Source organism: Rhinatrema bivittatum, chromosome 1 (genome assembly GCF_901001135.1).
Source record: "Rhinatrema bivittatum chromosome 1, aRhiBiv1.1, whole genome shotgun sequence".
NCBI classification, from domain to species: domain Eukaryota; kingdom Metazoa; phylum Chordata; class Amphibia; order Gymnophiona; family Rhinatrematidae; genus Rhinatrema; species Rhinatrema bivittatum.
The window spans coordinates 819,761,462-819,782,104 of NC_042615.1; the positions used below are offsets into that span (position 1 = coordinate 819,761,462).

The 20,643-nt window shown below is 44.6% G+C and overlaps 1 protein-coding gene across 1 annotated transcript in view; it reads right to left on the reverse strand.

Annotated features, from left to right (window-relative positions):
- LOC115078898 (mucin-2-like) overlaps nucleotides 1-20,643 on the reverse strand; it is a 64,556-nt gene that overhangs the window by 43,177 nt on the left and 736 nt on the right. Inside the window, exon 2 of the mRNA XM_029581971.1 lies at nucleotides 9,494-11,148. Within this exon, the coding sequence (XP_029437831.1) occupies nucleotides 9,494-11,148 (1,655 nt within the window). The remainder of the gene's footprint in view (nucleotides 1-9,493; nucleotides 11,149-20,643) is intronic.

The following is a 20,643-nucleotide window of genomic DNA, read 5'->3' on the forward strand; positions in this document are numbered from 1 at the left end:
GAGCCCTGCGTTTCCTGGTGCTCAGCCCATTGCTCTAACTGCAAAGCCTGACGTGCCAACTCAGGCTCTTCCAGGCATGGAGCACAAGGAGGAAAGCACCAAGCAGAGAGGGCCTGAGGTCATGAGGAGGGTTGTAGGTGTGATAGGAGAGGAGAAATAATAAGGAGCTGCCGATAAATAAACCAGGACTCTGGGAGAGAGGGTAAAGCAGATGGGTGCACGGGAGTTATTTTCCTCCATCCTCCCAGGTAGGAAAGCTTGCATTCTAGAGATGAAATGAATGGCTGCGTAGTGTTGCGCTTCATGGACTCCATGTCTCGTCTTCCATATGTTCCTGATGTCTTCGCTCCAAGTGTTCCTGAAGCCTCCGTTCCTTGGCTGCTCAAGTCTTCTGTTGATCCCGGCTTTTAACCTTCCTCCACTGAGTCCCGCCTCAGTGCTCCGGCCAGAGTTCCGTCTCTGGATTCCTGGCTCCGAGTCCCGTCTCCGAGCTTCCTCCTTGAACTGTGTCCGGGTCGCAGGAGCTCCTTGCACTTGTCTCCGTCTCCTTGATGTTCAAGTTCCGAGTCCTTGTCTTCGTTCCAGTGTCTCCACGTCCTGATGTCTTCATGTCCTGAAGTTCTTCGTCCAGAGGTTCCCTGTGGCTCCGCCATCCCGTCCCAGCGTGGTCCGCGACCAGCCCGGCTGGGGAGTGTAGGGCGCTGGTGGGATTCCTCCATCACACGGGGCCGAAGTTCCTCCTCATGTCCTACCCTGGTAGTACCATCTGGACTGATCTCAGTACTGACCTTGGCTTGTTCACTGACCACGTCTGACCTCTGCTTGCCTGACCATTCGTTTCCTCTTGGACACTCTCTTCTGGCCGTCTCCACTCCCAGACGAGGGACGTCTCTCCGCAAGGGCACACTCATCTTGTCCTACAATGGGGAGCGTCCCCTAGTGCTCCCTCCCATCAGATTGCAACAGATTTGCCAAGGCCATGAGCCCGGTGGGACTGCCCTTGTCCTGGGTTTGTTCCTAGACTGTTTACGAACCCAGAATTTCTTTTGGGACTTCCTACGATCTGCTGGAGGAGCCAGCCGCCTGCATCCAGACCTTCTTCCGCAGCATTCCCAGGTTGGGGTCCCACGACCTGCAGGAGGCGCCTGCACCCCACCTGGTTTACTGGCACCAGCTGTTCCCACCCTGGATTCCCTCCCTGGTGTTCCTTGTTTGTTCTCTTGTTCCTTTGTTCCTTGTATTGTTTGTGTTGTTCTCTTGTTTCTTGTGTTGTTCTCTTGTTCTTTGTGCCGTTCTCCATTTTGCTCCTTGTTTTGATCCTCCATTTCTTGTTCTGCTGTTCCTTGCTCTCCCCTGTTTGCTGTTCTGTTCTTTGCTCCGCTGTTTGTTTCTTGCTCTGCTGTTCCGTTTCTTGCTCTGCTGTTCCGTTTGTTGCTCTGCTGTTCCGTTTGTTCCTTGTGCTCTGCTGTTCCGTTTGTTCCTTGTGCTCCGCTGTGTCTTGTTTTTTGCTCTATTGTCGATTTCCTTGCCCGTTTCTGTATTCCTCTTGTTTCTTACCTATTTCCTTGCTTGTTCTTGGGTTTCCTTGTTCCATTTTGTCTGTTCCTGTGTTATGTTGTTCCACGTTTTCCACATGACCTGCAGGAGGCGCCTGCACCATCTTTGTTCCAGTTGCCTTGCCTGACCTCCCGATGGAGGGGAGGGGACCCCCTTTGAGAGAGGTGTCCTGTTGCACTTTTCCCATGGCTGGAGCCACGGGAGGCACTTACCTGGAGGTCACAGAAGCCGAGGCCTTTCCCGTGGCATGGAACCGCCTCCGCTTCCTCTTGGGCGCGGCCCAGAGGATGCCGAAGCTGGGGCCTTTCCTTCAACCCAGAGCCACCCTCACCGGGACTCTCTCGTGGCAGAGAGTAACGCCGATGCCTCTCTCCTCTTCTGCAGCTGGTGGGCCACTGCGGAGCTCCTCTTCAGTGGCAGGGAGGCCGCTTCCAGTGTCAGGGCCTGCCTGCAGCCCAGCCTCTCCTCTCAGCATCGTCAGCGGCAGGACGCCACTGTCCAGGGTCCTGCTTCCTGTTCCTGCTCCTCCTAAGAGGCAGGCCCGCGGCTCTCTTCCCCTCTTAAAGGGATCGCGCAGGCGGAGTCCTCCTGGCCCATCTGTGTACTCCTCCCTGGGCGTTGTCCTTCCTGTCCTACAAAAGGGCTCCGAGCTCACTTCATCTTCGCCTTGGCAAGGAGCTAGTCATCAGGGACTAGTCCTCCCTAGGACACTTCCGCTTCATGGACTCCATGTCTCGTCTTCCATATGTTCCTGATGTCTTCGCTCCAAGTGTTCCTGATGTCTTCGTTCCAAGTGTTCCTGATGTCTCCGTTCCTTGGCTGCTCAAGTCTTCTGTTGATCCCGGCTTTTAACCTTCCTCCACCGAGTCCTGCCTCAGTGCTCCTGCCAGAGTTCCGTCTCTGGATTCCTGGCTCCGAGTTCCATCTCCGAGCTTCCTCCTTGAACTGTGTCCGGGTCTCAGGAGCTCCTTGCACTTGCCTCCATCTCCTTGATGTTCAAGTTCCAAGTCCTTGTCTTCGTTCCAGTGTCTCCACATCCTGATGTCTTCATGTCCTGAAGTTCTTCGTCCAGAGGTTCTCTGTAGCTCCACCATCCCGTCTGAGAGTGGTCTGCGACCAGCCCGGCTGGGTTGAGTAGGGTGCGCTGTGGCCAAGTGGTCCGTGACCACCTCCCGCTGGGGTGTGTAGGGTGCTGGTGGGATTCCTCCATCACACGGGGCTGAAGTTCCTCCTCATGTCCTACCCTGGTAGTACCATCTGGACTGATCTCGATACTGACCTTGGCTTGTTCACTAATCACATCTGACCTCTGCTTACCTGACCATTCATTTCCTCTTGGACACTCTCTCCTGGCCATCTCCACTCCCAGACGAGGGAAGTCTCTCCGAAAGGGCACACTCATCTTGTCCCACAATAGGTAGCATCCCCTAGTGTTCCCTCCCATCGGATTGCAACACGTAGATGGTGTTGATGAGAGCATTTCAGCTTGCTGGACCATGGGATGATGTTGAAGAAGACACTACATCTTCCAGAACAGACTGGCAAACCTACTGAGGAGGTCTTTAAAGTAGGATCGTCATGGATGAGTGATCAAAGTCCTCAGGTAAGTAAAATATCAACCCTTGTAAAGAAATGGGGAGCAAAGGCAAACTTTGGAAAACTCTGTACACTAATTCCCATAGTATGGGAAATAAGGTCCCGGATCTAGAGGCAGTCAAAGAAGAAGCTGTCTTGGATGTACCGGTTGTCCTGGAGACCTGGTACATGGAAAACCATGACTGCGATATAGTTATAATGGGATAGATTCTATTCAGAAAGGAGCAGGTAGGAAGAAAGACAGGATGACTGGCACTATATACAAAATATAATATTAAAGCAACAGAACTGCAGGGTTTATTGAGGTAAGGAGGAGGCACTTTGGGTTAATCTGGAAAAAGTAAATGGAACATCTATTTATATTGATGTAATGCACAAACCTCCAGTGAAGACAGAAGAAATGGATAGTGATTTACTGGAGGATATTCACAAAATTGTGATGAAAGGGGAGCTATATTGCTAGGGGAACTCAATCTGCTGTATGTTGACTAGGACGTTCCAACCACAGTCTCTTTTAGAAGCAGGGAAATCCTGGATTCTCTGCAACTGGTATAAAATCCACATGGGGGGGCATACTGAATTTGGTGCTTATCAGTGGGAACAGTGTTTCTGATGTAGTGCAGGGGTGCTTAAACCGGTCCTCGGGCCCCCAAGCCAATTGGGTTTTCAGGATATTCCTAATTAATATGCATGAGAAATATTTGCATACTTAGGAGGCAGTGCATGTAAATAAATCTCAGGTATACTATTTAAAGATAAACTGAAAACCCAGCTGGCTGGGGGGCCCAAGGACTGGTTTGAGCACCCCTGTTGTAGTGGATTATACACCCCATACACAGACCCAGTCACTGAGAATGTCTCACTTTATACACCCCTTACGCAGACCCAGTCACTGAGAGTGTCTCACATTATACACCCCATACGCAGACCCAGTCACTGAGAGTGTCTCACATTACACCCCATACGCAGACCCAGTCACTGAGAGTGTCACTCATTATACACCCCATACACAGACACAGTCACTGAGAGTGTCACTCATTATACGCCCCATACACAGACCCAGTCACTGAGAATGTCTCACTTTATACACCCCTTACGCAGACACAGTCACTGAGAATGTCTCAGATTATACACCCCATACGCAGACCCAGTCACTGAGAGTGTCACTCATTATACACCCCATACACAGACACAGTCACTGAGAGTGTCACTCATTATACGCCCCATACGCAGACCCAGTCACTGAGAATGTTTCACATTATACACCCCTTACGCAGACCCAGTCACTGAGAATGTCTCACATTATACACCCCATACGCAGACCCACTGAGAGTGTCTCACATTATACACCCCTTACGCAGACCCAGTCACTGAGAATGTCTCACATTATACACCCCATACGCAGACCCAGTCACTGAGAGTGTCACTCATTATACACTCCATACACAGACACAGTCACTGAGAGTGTCACTCATTATACACCCCATACGCAGACCCAGTCACTGAGAATGTCTCACATTATACACCCCATACGCAGACCCAGTCACTGAGAGTGTCTCACATTATACACCCCATACGCAGACCCAGTCACTGAGAATGTCTCACATTATACACCCCTTACACAGACCCAGTCACTGAGAATGTCTCACATTATACACCCCATACGCAGACCCAGTCACTGGGAATGTCTCACATTATACACCCCATAAGCAGACCCAGTCACTGAGAGTGTCACTCATTATACACCCCATACGCAGACCCAGTCACTGAGAGTGTCACTCATTATACACCCCATACGCAGACCCAGTCACTGAGAGTGTCTCACATTATACACCCCATAAGCATACCCAGTCACTGAGAGTGTCTCACATTATACACCCCATACGCAGACCCAGTCACTGAAAGTGTCACTCATTATACACCCCATACGCAGACCCAGTCACTGAGAGTGTCTCACATTATACGCCCCATATACATACCCAGTCACTGAGAGTGTCACTCATTATACACCCCATAAGCATACCCAGTCACTGAGAATGTCTCATAGTATACACCCCATACGCAGACCCAATCACTGAGAGTGTCTCACATTATACACCCCATATGCAGACCCAGTCACTGAGAGTGTCACTCATTATACACCCCATATGCAGAACCAGTCACTGAGAGTCACTCATTATACACCCCATACGCAGACCCAGTCACTGAGAGTGTCTAACATTATACACCCCATACGCAGACCCAGTCACTGAGAATGTCTCACATTATATACACCATACGCAGACCCAGTCACTGAGAGTGTCACTCATTATACACACCATACGCAGACCCAGTCACTGAGAGTGTCACTCATTATACGCCCCATACGCAGACCCAGTCACTGAGAGTGTCTCACATTATACACCCCATACGCATACCCAGTCACTGAGAGTGTCACTCATTATACGCCCCATACGCATACCCAGTCACTGAGTGTCTCACATTATACACTCCATATGCAGACCCAGTCACTGAGAGTGTCACTCATTATACACCCATACGCATACCCAGTCACTGAGTGTCTCACATTATACACTCCATATGCAGACCCAGTCACTGAGAGTGTCACTCATTATACGCCCCATACGCAGAATTTTCTTGAATTCTGATAGGGTCCTCATCTCCATCACCCCTGCAGCTGCTGGTTAATTCTTTCACTTAGAGATTGAATGATGGGGAGCAGAGAAAGAGAGAGTGAGAGGGAGGGAGGAAAGTAGGCAAGAGAGATTGGAGTGGCGAGAGGAGGGAGAAGTTCCCACGTTTACGTTTTTCTCCTGCACCTATGCATACAAACAGCAGTGTCTCCAGCCTGTGCTTCTGTGGAAATCTCCACGTATCATTTCATAATTATTTCCCCCCTTTCATATTCCCCTTTTCTCCCTCCATCTTAGCCTCCCTCCTCAGAGAACATACCCGACTGGCTGTATGAACTTCTGTTGGGCCGAATGTTGGGGGGGGGGCCACCTCCTCTGACGCAGGAGCCATCATGGTATTGAGGGCCCCCCCCAGTTTGCAGTGCTTTGCTTCCATGGCTTTTCCAAGCCCAACCACCCCCAGCACGCGGGAAATGTAATCATTATCTTAAAAATTACAGGCTTGATTTTCAAAGCCATTTACATGCATGAAACCCAGTTTTCTGTGCCCTGAGTTCAGTTCATGGAAAACTGTTCGTAAAACTTCTATTTCGCACTTTGGGGTGTGCGTATTTATTACTGATTCTCATTATTTCTTATGTATTGTTAATGCAGTAAATGCTTGATGTTTGTCGATTTTACTGTACACCGTTTTGATAATTTTTGGGATTTGCGCTATATTAAATGATAAAAACTAACTCCTCTGCAAAATACAGAGAGGCCTTCTGGGAGACAGTGTTGGAATGTCAGGGCACATTTGTCTATTTTAAAAGGCGTGGCTGGAAATTACATTGCATGAGTTACACCTTCCAAAGAGCAAGGAGTGACTTCGTCCGCTGTGATACATGCACGGCCTCAACCAACTGCCCGAGCATTCTCAAGGCAAACTCATGCATGTGAGTGCACTTTGAAAATACTCAGTACCGCTAGCTGGGCCATTAAAATAAATTCCTCCTCTTAAATGCATAATTTTGACTGTAATGGCACTAGAAGTAGGGGGAGATGGTGGAGGCAACGGAATTCAGGAAAGCCTACGGTGGACACAGGATTCCTGGTTATGCAGAAGTGAAGGGAAAAAGTTTATTTGAACTTAATTTGAAAAATGCATAAACCACATTTTCTGGCTACAGAACAAAGCAATTTCCAATAAAAACAGAAAGCAAACTACATTAACAACAGTATAAAACCACAAATAGACAAAAAAATAAATACAGAAACATACGCAGGATATGATGCTCATAAAAATGTACATTACAGTGCATTGCTTAATAGTCGGAGAGATTACCTGTGGGCTATGACATTATACAAAGAGAACAACAGGCAAGATGTGAAGTAGAAGCAGCTGTGGGATAGTGCCTTTTTCCATCCAGCGCCACACACACACACACACACACACACAGTGGGAATAGTATTAGATGTTAGTTTTCCTGACCCCTTGTAATAGGGGGGGGGGGATAGTTCTTGCCTTTTGTTAATTTTTTATTACTAAGAGGAACATAGCATTCGGATAGGAAGAGACAAAGCATGGCAAGTGGATTTCAGGTCTTAGAAACACAGATGGTCCATCTAGTCTGCCCCTCAAGCTTATCTGAATTGGATTCACAGACTTTTAGTTGGGGCCCTTACTTTATCATTAGGGTTACATTTTCTCACCCAGTGTCATTAATTGTTTTTATTGTTACCCCCCATGTCTCTTAGTTTTAGCTCCTTTGGAATCCATCGAGTCCATCCCATTCCCTTTTGAAGTCCTTTACTGATTCCTTCCTCACTATTGTTACTATTAATTGTTGTCTTGGTTGCTTCTTACTTCTATTTAAAAGAAGGAAGCATCCAGAGAGAGGGTGGATATCTGTGGTATCTAGAAAGGGGGTTAGGTATCTGTTCCAGGAGGCTCTTCCCATTCCTAGTTTGTTTTTTGGAGAGGAACTTTTGGGCTTCATAGATTTAGGCCTGGGTATAGAAAAGTAGAAGGGGGGTGCCTCTTTTTTTCTGGTTTTTATTTTTGCTTCGCCAAGTAAATTCCCCATGACCAAGGGAATTTAGTTACCATCATAAGGAGAAAAGTTTTTTAACAGAGGAGTCTCTCACCCAGAGAGATCCAGTGACCCTTAAGAGGTCAGGTAAGGAATGGAGAACCATGGCACCAATGCGGTATTAACTACCTCATTATCCTCAGGATATTCTTGGAGGAAGCTGGATGAGAAGAAGCCTATTCTTGACCTCAGAATCAAGGTCTGAGTAATGGGACTCTGAGATGATGCCATCTAAATTAATTCAAGTATCATGTCCATCAGTTGGGATGGGATGTGGAAACGAAAGAATCTGATGAAACCATCAGTTCAGAGGCACAGATTTATTGGAAAATGAGAATGCAATGGACCGCATTGAACAAAGACTTGTAAAGGGTTGGTTATTTCACTTTGCAATCAATTCTCAGTAAAGTCATGATGGAACCATGTTCATAGTCCAGCATGAGTATGAGCCACATGTCGCATGTTAAACCATGCTCTCCCCTCCTTCCCCCTCAGACAGGGAATTCTGGAGAGGAGAGGGCTTTTGAAAGGTAGAGGAAGTTGGGTCATCTTAAACCCTTGGAACTGAAGTTGGCCCTTGGACTTCTTAGTAAGAACCTCAGCCCAGAGGTTACATACAGTAAATATTATTGTATCTGATATTTTTGCTAAAGCTTTGATGTGTTTGGGCTAGAGCTTTATTATCTTGTTTCTTTATTCTGTGAATGTTTGGAATTTTTTTCTACTTTTGTTTCTGCATTTTGTACGTCATATGTTTAGTTATGAATTGTTTTTATTTGCATGATTTTGTACAATTTTATATATTGTATTAGGTTAAAATATGTAATTTGCCTGACATGAGTTCATTATAGGCAGAGTATAAATATTTTCAATAAATAATGCTATTTGCATTTATATATGTTACTCTAAGCCTGGGTCCTTTTTAGAGGAGGCTGACATATAAATCAGAGTCAAATGAAATCAATTGGGCAGAGTAGATGGCCCTTATGCTCCTTACTTGCATCTCTGTTTCTATAGAGGTGATAGACTGAAGTAAACAGATGTCCGCTAGTATAGTTTATTTCATTTTCTAGCAATGTAAAACATTTGAATATGAAAATTGACTTTAGCAGATCATAGGTAAGCTTCTGACTATTTCTCTCTGGTTATGTACATGTAGAAAGCCGATATTGCATCAGAATTCACTACATAGCATGCTTTATCACATTAAAAATATTGAATTTGTCCACAGTCCACTAAGTCATGATAAAACACAGTTTAACAGACATTTGGATGAGGCATATACCTCCAATTACAAAACTGAAACAGAAACACTGAGACTAGCAAACTGATGCCCATGGAAGGAGCTCTGGATATATAATCCCCCTCTTCCCAAATAAACTTCTCCTCCCCCCAGGAAGAAACCCAGTGTCCCACCCCAAAGCTGTCATATTCTTCTCCTGAAAGATTTCCCAAATCCCACTTTGAATATATGTACCAAGCCATCCAGGACTTCCTATAGCTCACTTTCTGTGTACTGTGCTCACTTGATTAGTGCAATTGGAAGAAGCCAGCCAGTTAGAACAATTTCCTATTCATTAGTGAAAATTATAAACAGAGCTACTGGCACTAACTTCTAAAGACTTTTCTACTCACCTGGTTGCTTTCCACCACCATTTGTTCTGCTTCACTGTGACAGCAATTGAGACAGGAAGGGAAGATGTGGCTAACTGAGGAGGGCATGACAGACGTGCATCAGCAAGACGAGCTGGGGTGGGTTTAGGAGGCAAGGCCGAATTGACTGTCGGTGGTATATCCAGAAGGAGAGCTGTTGTCAATTTTGGAGAAGCAGCAGAATGGGGTGGAGGAGATGAGGCAGGAAGGAGAGTTGGTGTGGGTGTGAGCGGAGATGCAGGATGGGGTGGGGGAAATGAGGCAGGAAGGAGAGTTGGTGTGGGCGTGGGCGGAGACGCAGGATGGGGGGTGGAAAATGAGGCTGGAAGGAGAATTGGTGTAGGTGTAGGTGGAGATGCGGGAATGAGCCGGGGAGATGAGGTAGGAAGGTGAGCTGGTGGATTTGTAGAAGGAGATCCAGGAAGATTTGGGGGAGACATTGTAGGAAGGAGGGTTGGAATAGGTGTGGGAGGAGATGCAGGATGGGATAATTCAAGTGGGCATGGAGGAGATGATGCAGGAAGAAGAGTTGGAGAGGGTGTAGGAGGAGAAGGCGGAGGAGGGGAGGTAGAACAAGGTGTTCGAGGGGAGATGATAAATGAGTTAGAAGGAGTTGCTGGAGTAAGTAGGGTAGGTGATGTAGCAGGATGTACAAGAAATGAGGGTGATGGAGGTGGTGGAGGTGGTAGTAGAGGAAGTGGAGGAAGAGGTGATGTATTTGTGCTGCTAGACATGATATGGGAAGTGAAGCAGGAGAAGATGGGGGAAATCAGGTGAGAAGGGGCATTTTGGACCGCAGGGGAGGTAAGATAGGAATTGGTGGAGCAACTGAGGCATGAGTGGCAGCTGCTGCAGCAATAGTTAGGGAAGGTGACATAGGAGGGAGTGTTAGTTGGAGTGGACGTGGCAAGGTAGGATTGGATGTTGGAGGAAGAGGGGGAGCTGAGGAAGGAGGGGGATTTAGGAGGAGTGGAGAAAGTAAAGCTGAAAGGGGTGCTAGGGGGACTAGGGGAGAAGTATGATGCAGTGTTGGAGGGAGTAGAGGAACTCAGACAGGTGGTGATGTTGGAGGGAGTGGGGTCCGACATGGTGAATGGAGGAGTGAAGGACCTCTGGCAGGAGTTGTTACTTGAGAGAGTGGGAGAGGTCCTGGGTGAGCTCAGACTAGGGGTGATACTGGGGTATGTGTAATAAGAGGGGGTGGTGGAAGTGATGCAAGAGGGAGTGGTGGAGGGAGTGGCGGAGGTAAAGCAGGAAGTGACATTGGTGTGGGGAGATATTGTTAAGCAGAAGGTTTTGTTGTAGGGAGTGGGGGACACGTAACCATTGGGGATGTTGGATGTGAGGCAGGAAGAGGCGTTGATGTAATTAGGGTTGGATAGGCAGGAGTAGATGGGGGTAGTGAGGCACAAAGGGCAATTACGGCAACAGTAGGTAGGAGAGGTGACGTAGCTGGGGGATTTGAGGCATGAGAAGTTGGGAATGTTGAAGGCAGGGGAAGGAGATGGGGAGGGGGATCGAGAGGGTGAGGAGGTAGGATGGAAGCAACAAGTTTTAAGAATGGTAGGGTGATTCCAAGGAAAGGTGTCATGAGGTTGCATCAAATTTGGACTCGTGTCCTTCTTGAGTTTTTCATTCTACAAGAAACAGAAATAGAAATAAAATTTAATTCCATTAAAACCCTGAATATCAAAAGAATTGCATTGTTCCACCAGATCCCACTGTAATAAATGGTATACGGTGGGATCTGGTAGAAGAAGACATGTGACTATATGACACCCATTTTCCCCAACTGGGCAGCATTTTGAATACCCACCCTCACTCCCACAGAGAAGTCGTGCATCCAAGATTGAGAATCCCAGGAATTATTGGATTACAGTGGGATCTGGCAGAATAAGGCCTGTGAAGGAGAGACACCACTCTCTCAGCTGTTACCCTTGCATTTTCTGCTTTGGAAAATGAAGAAGCCCTAGCAACAGAACATGAAGTGGTATCTGAAAGGAAAGTAATCACCCACTGCACCTAGAAGTCTTCCAACATGATCCAATATCATAAAAGAAATCTGCTTCTGCTGGGAGACTCTCTCATCAGAGGAACCAATTTGAGAACTCAGTTTGTCGGGGACACAATGGTTAAATGCCTAATAGAAATGCAAACTAGGTGGTCAATACAGTTTTAGAAGAAAGTAAGAACTCTGATATCAATGCTATCATCCATCTGGGGACCAATGACCTCGCTAGAAATGGCGTCCACAAAGTACAGGAGGAGTGCAGAAAGTAATGCTGAAAGGAGTGCTAGGGGGACTAGTGGAGAAGTATGATGCAGTGTTGGAGAGAGTAGAGGAACTCAGACAGGTGGTCTGCATTCTGGAATTTGTTGCCAGAGGATGTGGTTAGTGCAGTTAGTGTAGCTGGGTTAAAAAAAGGTTTGGATAAGTTCTTGGAGGAGAAGTCCATTATCGGCTATTAATCAAGTTTACTTAGGGAATAGCCACTGCTATTAATTGCATCAGTAGCATGGGATCTTCTTGGTGTTTGGGTAACTGCCAAGTTCTTGAGGCCTGGTTTGGCCTCTGTTGGAAACAGGATGCTGGGCTTGATGGACCCTTGGTCTGACCCAGCATGGCAATTTCTTATGTTCTTATTTCCAAAATCTAGGAGAGAAGATTAGACACTTGGCAAAGTCTACTGCCTTTTCAGAAGAACTACCTGCTCATGGAAATAGAAAGGAAAGGTTATGCCATATAGATAATTTCAATGTCTGGCTCAAAACCTGATATAAAGGAAATGGTTTTGGATACAATGGAGGCTGGGGCTGTGTATAGAGCAATAAAAGATTATATGGTAATGATGGCCTCCATTTGTCTATAGAAGCAAGACAGACCAGCTTGAAGATATTTATTGACACATATATTTAAACAGAGACCAACTGTGGCCGAGTTTCGCACAGCGGCTGCATCAGGGGCTATAAATAATCAAACATAAAAATTTGCGACTGGACTGTCTTGCTTCTGTTTGCCTTCTGGCTTTGACAGACCGTCTTCCGGTCTGCTTTGTGGGACCTACATTTGTCTATGGCAGGAAAGAGGATGCTACATTATCAAGCATTTAAACCAGGGAGCGGGGGTGGAAGGAGGTGGCCAGTGAATTTGACATGTCATCCCCAAGCAAAACAAGAAGCAGGAAGGGAAAATAACAAAATCAATAAGTTCAAAAAAGCATAAAGGTGAATATGAAGAGAAGCTGGAAAGCTATGACTACAAATGCTCGTAGTCTGGGCAACAAAATTCCAGGCTTGCAAAACCTAATGGTGGAGGTGGACATGGACATTGATGCTGTTAAAGTAATCTACTTCATTGATTCCCATGATTGGGATATGGCGATCCCGGGCTATAACTTGCTAAGAAAAGACAGAGAGGACAGAAAAGTGGGAGGAGTAGCTCTTTATGACAAAAACAATATCCAAGCAACTGAATTGCAAGGGATGTGGTGTAGAGAAAAAGCATTATGGGCCATCCTAAAAAAAGAAGATGGTGCTTCCAATTTTTCTGCTGTAATCTACAGGCCACCAACTAAAAAGGAAGAACTTGAAAGAGAACTCATTGAAGACATTCAAAAGGTGGAAAAGAAGGGCGAAGTGTTGCCGGATGTGGACTATGAAAAGTAGAGAGATAGTGAATGCCCTTCAAGGGGCTCTGCTCAAACAAATGGAAATGAAACCCATGAAGGAGGGTGTGATACTCAATCTGGTGCTCATTAATGGTGATTATTTCTCTAATGATCATCAGACAGTATGTTTTTTTTTGTGAATAGGATCCAGAGAAGTCACATGAAGACACAAGTTTTGCATTTCAAAATACGGACTTTGTCTAAATGGATCATACCTGGAGGAATAACTAGAAGACCCGGAGAAAATGGGTGAGTTGGCACAACAGTGGACCAAATTCAAAAGAGCTATTACAAAGGCAACAAATCCATATGTTAGAAGAGTAAACTAGAGTAAGAGTAAAAAGAAACCTATCTGGTTCTCTAGGGAAGTGGCCGAAAAAATAAAGACAAAAAGAATAGCTTTCAAGAAGTATAAAGGATACAAAAAAAAAAAAGGAACACAGGGAAGAATATCTGTTAAAACTGAGGGAGACAAAGAAAGAACAAAATAAAGAAAGCAAAAGGTCAAGCAGAAGAAAGGATGGCCAAAGAAGTAAAGCAAGAAGACATAACATTTTCAGATATATCAGTGAAAGAAGGAAGGTCAGAAGTGGTATAGTGAAACTGAAAGGTGAGAAGGGGCAATGTGTAGAGAGTAACAAAGAAATGGTGGAAATATTTAAAAAATACTTCAATTGGGTATTCACTAAAGAAGACTCTGGAGAAGGACCATTGCTGGTTAACAAGACCATAGATGGGAATGGAATAGAAGAAAACTCCATTTACAGAAGAGATTGTATGGAAGGAGCTAGGCAAACTGAAAGTGGACAAGGCCATGGGGCCAGATGAGATACACCCCAGGATACTGAGAGAGCTCAGTGATGTGCTGGTGGGTTTTATGAAGTTCAATAGATCCTTGGAAACAGTTCAATAGATCCTTGGAAACAGGCGTTGTGTTGTGGGATTGGAGAAGAGCGGTGATGATCCCGCTTCACAAGAGTGGTAGCAGAGAGGAGGCTGGAAACTACAGGCTGGTTAGCTCACCTCGGTGAGCAGAAAATTAATAGTGAACTATCTACAATCTGGTGGGTTGCTGGACCTGAGCCAGCATGGATTCACTAAGGGAAGGTCCTGATAATCAAATCTGATTGATTTTTTTGATTGGGTGACTAGAGAATTGGATCGAGGAAGAGTGTTCAATGTGATCTACTTGGATTTCAACAAATCTTTTGATAATGTCCCGCATAAGAGGCTTGCGAATAAAATGAAAAGCTTGGGAGTGAGCATCAAGGTGGTGACGTGGATTACAAACTGGTTGACTGAAAGGAGACAGAGTGTAATTTTAAATGGAACCTACTCCGAAAAGAAAACCATGATAAGTGCCACAGGATTCAGTATTGGGACTGGTTCTGTTCAATATCTTTGTGAGCGACATTGTGGAAGGGATATAAGGTAAAATGTGTCTATTTGTGGATGATACTAAGATCTGCAATAGAGTGGACATACCTGAAGGAGTAGATAAATTAAAAGTGATTTAAGAAAGCTTGAAGAGTAGTCGAGGACTTGGAAGCTGGAATTCAATGCCAAGAAGTGCAGAGTCAAGCATCTGGGATGCAGTAATCCATAAGAACTGTATGTGATGGGGGAGGAAAGACTGATGTGCACAGACCAAGAGAGGGACCTTGGTTGATAGTGTCTGGAGATCTGAAGATGGGGAAGCAATGTGACAAGGTAATAGCAAAAACTAGAAGAATGCTGGGCTGCATAGAGAGAGGAATAACCAGTAAGAAAAAGGAGGCAATAATGCCCTTGTACAGGTCCTTGGAGAGTCCTCAGTTGGAGTATGGTGTTCAGTTTAGAAATCTGTATCTCAAAAGAGACAAAAACAGGATGGAGGCAGTACAGAAAAAAGCAACCAAAATGATGTGGGGTCTGTATGAGAAGACCTAGGAGTAGAAGCTGAAGGATTTTAATATGTATATCCTGGAAGAGAGGAGGTGCAGGGGAGATATGATGCAGACCTTCAGCTAGTTGAAAGGTTTTAATGATGAACAATCGACAAATCTTTTCCGATGGAAAGAAATCAGTAGAACTAGGGATCACGAAATGAAACTCCAGGGAGGACGACTCAGAACCAATGTCAGGAATTATTTCTTCACAGAGAGGGTGGTGGATGCCTGGAACGCCCTTCTGGAAGAGGTAGTGAAGATGAAAATAGTAAAAGAATTCAAAGGGGCATGGGATAAATACTGTGGATCCCTGAAGACTATAGTATGGAAATAAAGAAGTAAGTGCATGCATGGGGTAACTCGCTGATGTGCAGTTACTACCCTTAACCAATAATCCTTCATATTGTTGATGCAACTCCATCATCGCTCTCTGCTTCAGCAACAGGGGAAAAGGGGAATTGGATTTAGACAGAAACCAATGAGGGCCCCGATTTCTATGGTCTGGTGAAACAAATAAGCATGGGGGTAACTTGCTGATGTGGCGGTTACTACCTTTAACCAATAAGCCTGATAGTTTTGATGCAACTCAACATTGCTCTCTGCTTCAACAGCAAGAGATAATGGGGAATTGGATTCAAATAGCAACCAATGATGGCCCGACGTTTACAGTCTGGAAATCTGTTAAGCATGGGGGGGTAACCTGCATGGTGCAGCAGATACCACCATAAGCTTGCTGGGCAGATTGGATGGACCATTTGGTCCTTTTCTGTCATCATTTCTATGTTTCTGTGTATTACTGGGGAAAAATAGTGTTTAATGATTTTTTTTTCTTCAATATTAATGGAGGAAAGGTTGCTAGAAAAAGATAAACCAATAAGAGCACTAAACCTTAACATCAACCAGAACCAGGTTTGCATTATCCAGAAATAAATAGTATGAAACATCATAGGTACTAGGACCAGATGAAATTCAACCAAATGGAAGGAAAAAAGTGGTCACAATTAATTTTTCAGGAGTTCAGTCAAGGACAATCAGGTTTTTCGAGGTTGGCGAAGGGCACATGTAGTGCCCATAATCAAGCAGAGACTCAAAAATAGAACCAGGTAACTGCTGATCGACTATCCTTATGCAAATTTCAGGGCAAATATTAGAAGCTATGCTGAACAGAAGCTGACTGCACACATGGAGTGGAGAGAAAGGATTCAGGAGTAGCAATTTCTGCCTGACCAGTTTTACTGGGCTCTGTAGGAACAAGCTGCAGAACTTGATACAGGAAACATAATGATAACATTTTATTGGGATTTTGCTAACACTTTGGAAAAAGAACCATATAAAAGGCTGATTTTCTAATTAGGTAAGATGGATTTTAAGGATGACATTTGCAAATGGGCTAGAAAGAAAATTACTATAGAAGGTCACAATTAATGGCACATATTCTAATTGGGAAAAGATGACATGGGGGTTCCAGAGGGGCACCTGCTGGGACCATAGGTGTGTGATATTTTTATCCATAAGACAGAGAAAGAAACAATGGTATTACCATTTTTACAGATGACATCAAATTCTTGCCGGCCTTACAGAAGAACTGAGCTGTTAGGTAAGAGGTCAGTAAGATTAGAAACATATTTTCCTGTAGTTAATGAGCTTCAATCAATGTTGGTCATTGTTAAAGAAGAGTTGAGCTTGTTAACTGGATGCGCTGTAAGTATTTAATGTTGAACGTTGAGAAAACTGAGGCAATATGCTTTTCAAGGGATATTGAATTTTTAGTCAAACAAAATATGCGTTCCTTTTCAATAACTGGAAGGTCCATCGGTTTCAAAGATGCAGTAAGGAATGTGGGGTTTTTCTTTGACTCCAGACCTTTCTTAAAGCCCCAACTCCAGCAGACTCTTAGAATGGGTTTTTATAAACTGCAGATGCTTCAATATCCAAGATTTATTCTTGACTATAGTGATTTCTGTGCTGTAGTCCAAGCGTTTCTTCTTACAGCAATGGATTATTGTAACTCATTGGATTACCAGCGCTTTCTGTTAAATCCTTACAGGTTTTACAGAATTCAGTTGCTTGCTTAAAGCTCTACTAACCATACCCTCTGTAAAGACAGCCAAACTAACTCAAGTCAGAGAGAGAGCACTATCCCTAGTCGGTCCAATATTATGGAACACAATGCCACTCGAAATAAGATTAATCGGAGATCTAAAACTCTTCAAGAAAAGTTTAAAAACATGGCTCTTCAAAAAAGCTTTTCACAGTGAGAACGGTGAGTAAGAAATGCTATTGAACAAGAAAAAGAACAGCTACATACAGTTAAAAGTCACCAAATAACATATATTATTTATTTATTTATTTAACAGGTTTTTTATACCGACCTTCATAGTAATAACCATATCGGATCGGTTTACATTTAACAAGGGTATAACTGGAGTAACAATTCAAGTAAACGAGAGCTAAACAATAGGTAGGAATAAGTCAAAGTTACAATCAACAGGGAAAGAGAACTTGGAAGCTTGCGACAAGCTGGAAAGAAGATAAGGCAGGAAAAATATAAAGTGTTACCATAGAGCGTACGGTTAAAAGCTTAATAGGTGCTTTAACCTGGAAGAGTCAGAGTCCATTCGTGAGTGTAAATATATGATTACTTTATTATTTTTTCTCATAATTAAGTATTAATTTAAGGAAATACAGTATATCACATGTATGGATATTCCATTGATCAAATAAATGGAATTTCCATTCCACGTTCCATTTAGCTTATATTATTGAAATCATGCAACCGATAAATTTATTGGCACCTACTAGATAATTTATAAACCAAACTTATTTACGTGCCTATTTGTAAACCGTTGTGATGGTACATCACTGAACGACGGTATAGACAAGTTTTTAAATAAATAAATGTAATTTACGTTGGCTACCAATAAAACAGTGAGTGGAATTTAAGGTCCTTACAATGATTTTTATAACACTGTAATGCAATGGACCATCCTATCTTGCCAGTTTACTTACCAGTTAGAACGTAGCCCGCATTCTCAAAATAAGTGTTTTCATGAGGTTCCCTTTGCAAAACTAGCTCGATTATCTGAGATGAGACATCAAGCTCTCGGTTAAGAGCCTTATTTGATGGAATGCCCTTCCTGATTCAGTGCAGGCTATAGAAGATATTGTCTTTTTTCACAAGAAGTTGAAAAGTTTCTTATTTCAGACAGCCTATGCTAGCCTGTATGTTAGCTTGTATATTTTATCCTGCATTTTCATTTGCTTTATCTTAGATAACATGTATTTTATGCTGATTTTAATGTGCTTTATATTTATTTTATTTATTTTCTTTTATATACCGACATTCGATCGAAATATCACATCGGTTTACAGGGAACTGAGAAATAGGGGGGGGTTGGTCCGCCCTATTTTACATTATAACATGGTATATTAACTATTTAACATTATAACATGGAAACTATATACACGATAACATGGTAAGCATTTCGTTATGTCTTAAGTAAAAAGAGTGGTTAAAAGATTGAGGAGGAGAAGGTGGAATAAATAGTTTAACATAAATAGTAGTTATATACAGGATTCAGGAATGATAAAAGGCAGGAGGGTGGGCACAGGGTGGGGTGGGAGGTGGGTGATAAGGGAGTAGGGTTGGGGAGTGGGGTGGGGGGGATGGTGGTGGGTGGGATGGTGATGGGTGGGATATAATTGGTGTTTTACTTTGTTAACCGCTTAGCATGTTTTTTGTTATAAGCGGAATATAAGTAGGTATAAATAAATAGAAACAGAGAAACGTGATAGCAGTAAAAGGTCATATAGCCCATCTAGTCTGTTCGCCTACACAAATTGCTTAGCTCTATGGTCCCTACCACTCCCTCAGAGATCTCCTGGGTTTATCCCTTGCTTTCTTGAATTCAGATGCTGTCCTCAGCTCCGCCACCTCCGCCAGGTGGCTCCCCCATGTAGATAAGCATAGGGTCATGCACTGGAGCACAGAGACAGGCAGGTGCAATACACTGTGAAGGAGGCAATACTTGCGAACACCACCCGGGAAAAGACCCGGGGATATTGGTTGCTAAGAGACTAGGACGGAGTGCACCCAGCCAAGCAGCGGCCAACGTCGGGGGCACCTTGGCGTGCGTCAAACAGGGGTAGAAGCAAGGAATGAAAATATCATTCTGCCATTGCACATAAGGCATTTCTGAAATCAGCTCAGCTGGAACACAGCGTCTGGCTTTGGGCATCCACTGCTCAAAACAAAACAAAAAAAGGTCCAAATGTCAGAAAAAGTACAAAGGAGGGTCACAAATTTCATGCACGAGACACAGGGACTTAGGTGTCCTGAAAGAGTGTCCCCAACTGGGGTGGTTTACATTTGTAAGACGATGTTATAAGAGAAGACGTCATAATATGCAGCAGTGCTTCTCAGCCTTTCCTGAATCTTGCAACAGTTTGAGATGTCTCGCATTCATTTATTTATCGTATAAGCTTTTATATATACCCAAGTCTAGCGAGCTGCCTTCACTCCGCTTCACATTTAAAACAACTCGTTACAATTGCGAACACAGTTTGGGAAAGCCATGCAACTGGATTAACATGGGGGGGGGGGGGTGGAGAAAAGGTTAAAACAGAGGAAGCAACGCGGCAGTAACGCTCAGATTATAATTCAGCAGGGTGGGTGCATCGTCAGTGGTGCAGAGAAATAATTATTGGTAATATAGCTTAGCAGTTCGTCAGGGAATGCATGATTGGTTGTGGTGTGCGTGCCCAGCCCCAGCTTCCCAGAGTTACATTTCATCTTCCTCCGCCTTGGTTGTCTAAGGAATTTCCCCCCTCAGTCTCTTCTCTCCTTTCATCTCGCCTGTCTTCTAACTTTGTTCCCTGGTTCTGCTTTCAGTTCTCTCTTTTCTTCTAAGCCCTTCATTCTTTATCTCACCCACCTCTCAGATGTCTTTCTTTAATCTCCTTTCTTTCCATCTTACCTGTCCCAGTTATCACCCTTCATTACCAGTGCTTAACTTCTCTCCCTCTTCTCTCTCTCACAGCTCTCCCCTTCCTTTCCCCATTTCCCACACCTCCACTTCCTTGTCTGTTCCCTTGTATGGACCCTTCTGAGCTCGCCACCTCTTCTCCGCTGGCTCGCAACCTTCCCGCTCCATAGTCCTTGTTTTGCATCTCTTCCTGAGTCTTCCTCCCCTTTACCTTGCCCTCCTCCATTTCCCTACCTCTCTCCCTGAATCTCCCAGGCCTCCATCTCACTACCTCTTCTCCTCATACCTCTGGACCCTTCTTCTCCTTTCTCCCTACCTATCAGTCTTTAACCTCCTTCTGTAAGTCTCTCCCCGCCATCCAGCCTTCCAAATGCCGTCTCTCTCTCTCTCTCTCTCTGCAAATCTAGGCAGCTGGATGCGGTACCAAAGCAAAGGCAAGAGAGCACATGCAGGACAGTGCAAGCAATGTGCTTTCTCTCCCTTGAGCTGCCTCCCCAGCCCTGGGCAGGGCTCGGTTTTAATCAGGAAGCCTGTGAGATAGGGCGACAAGA